Source organism: Bipolaris victoriae (assembly GCF_000527765.1).
Source record: "Bipolaris victoriae FI3 unplaced genomic scaffold scaffold_610, whole genome shotgun sequence".
NCBI classification, from domain to species: domain Eukaryota; kingdom Fungi; phylum Ascomycota; class Dothideomycetes; order Pleosporales; family Pleosporaceae; genus Bipolaris; species Bipolaris victoriae.
The window spans coordinates 1-1,184 of record NW_014574782.1 but is presented as its reverse complement, the minus strand read 5'-3'; the positions used below and the strand labels follow the sequence as shown (position 1 = coordinate 1,184).

At 29.1% G+C, this 1,184-nt stretch overlaps 1 protein-coding gene across 1 annotated transcript; it reads right to left on the bottom strand.

Annotated features, from left to right (window-relative positions):
- Positions 1–638: 638 nt before the first annotated feature.
- On the bottom strand, positions 639–977 carry COCVIDRAFT_117415 (hypothetical protein; the record flags this gene model as incomplete). Its single annotated transcript, XM_014694456.1, has 1 exon — positions 639–977. A coding segment is annotated over one exon (339 nt), but the record flags the coding sequence as incomplete, so codon positions are not given.
- Between the last annotated feature and the right edge of the window lie 207 nt (positions 978–1,184).

Below are 1,184 nucleotides of genomic sequence, written 5' to 3'. Positions count from 1 at the left end.
AAAAAAAAAATAGACGGATCTATAAACTTGATTGAAGAACCGTCTACTCGTTGCTCTTTTACAGATAAGCAAGCAAGCCTTATCTGATTTAGATCCGCGATCACCCATTTCAGTTACCATCATCTTTAGTGATATTACCGTACCCTGAGTCATTAATCAGGCCAGCAAAAAAGTTTCCTTAATTACCTTGGTTACTAAAGCTTTAGGGCTTCCCCGGAAGTTTGGCTCTTTTGCACATATAATGAATAGCCTACAAACATTATTTTTTTATGCGTCACATTTAACTCCTAATGCTGGAATAGCAAATGAGTGGATAACCGAAAGTTTACTTTTCCATGATCTAAATATTTTATTCTTATAACACTTTGTTGGAACTCTATTACTTATGGGCTAGTAACCACCAAATATTTATAGTTTGGTATTAGTTAGGTTGTATTAGTATAGTAAGTGTAACCTAAATAAGATTCGTTGGTATTTAAACAACTAGCTATCTTATTACGGTTAGCCTTAATATTTATACTATCAAAGTATTTAACTAATGAGGTTATGCTAGGAAAATGCTGTGTTACTCCTGTAACATCTTGTTTAATATAGATTGATTTACTGTTTTTCAAAGAAAAATCTTTTTTTAGAAATAATCATCTTTTGTCCGAAATAAATTTAGATAACTCTTCTAAAGATAAACCAGCTTTTTTTGCATCTGGTTTTAGTTGATCTGAAATCATGAAATAATCTAGATAAAGTGATCCGGTTTTTATACATTTTGTAACAGTAGAATGATGTATACCTAAATTAGCTTTCAATCCATTAAAAGAAGTCGCAGTGTAATATAAAATCTTACCCTCAAGATCATATAGATAAACAGTATTTCCTTGATTAACTCTAAAATTAACAACTCTTTGAGTATTTAAATTAAAATTACTATCTAATAAGTGATATTGCTCCAAAAATAAAAAGTTATAATCTGAGCTTAATTCTTCCTAATTTTTTCTTTACTTTTGCTAAAACTTACAACGGATCATAAGCAAAAGTAAAGAAAAAATAAATAACAAATATTTCCAGATTAAAAGCAGAAAACCCTTCTTTTTTAATCAAAGGAAGTAATAAACCATATTCCTTATAAAATAAAGGGTTAGGGTTAAAATATTGTTCTAATCTTCTTGAAAGACTATTACTTGACCCCA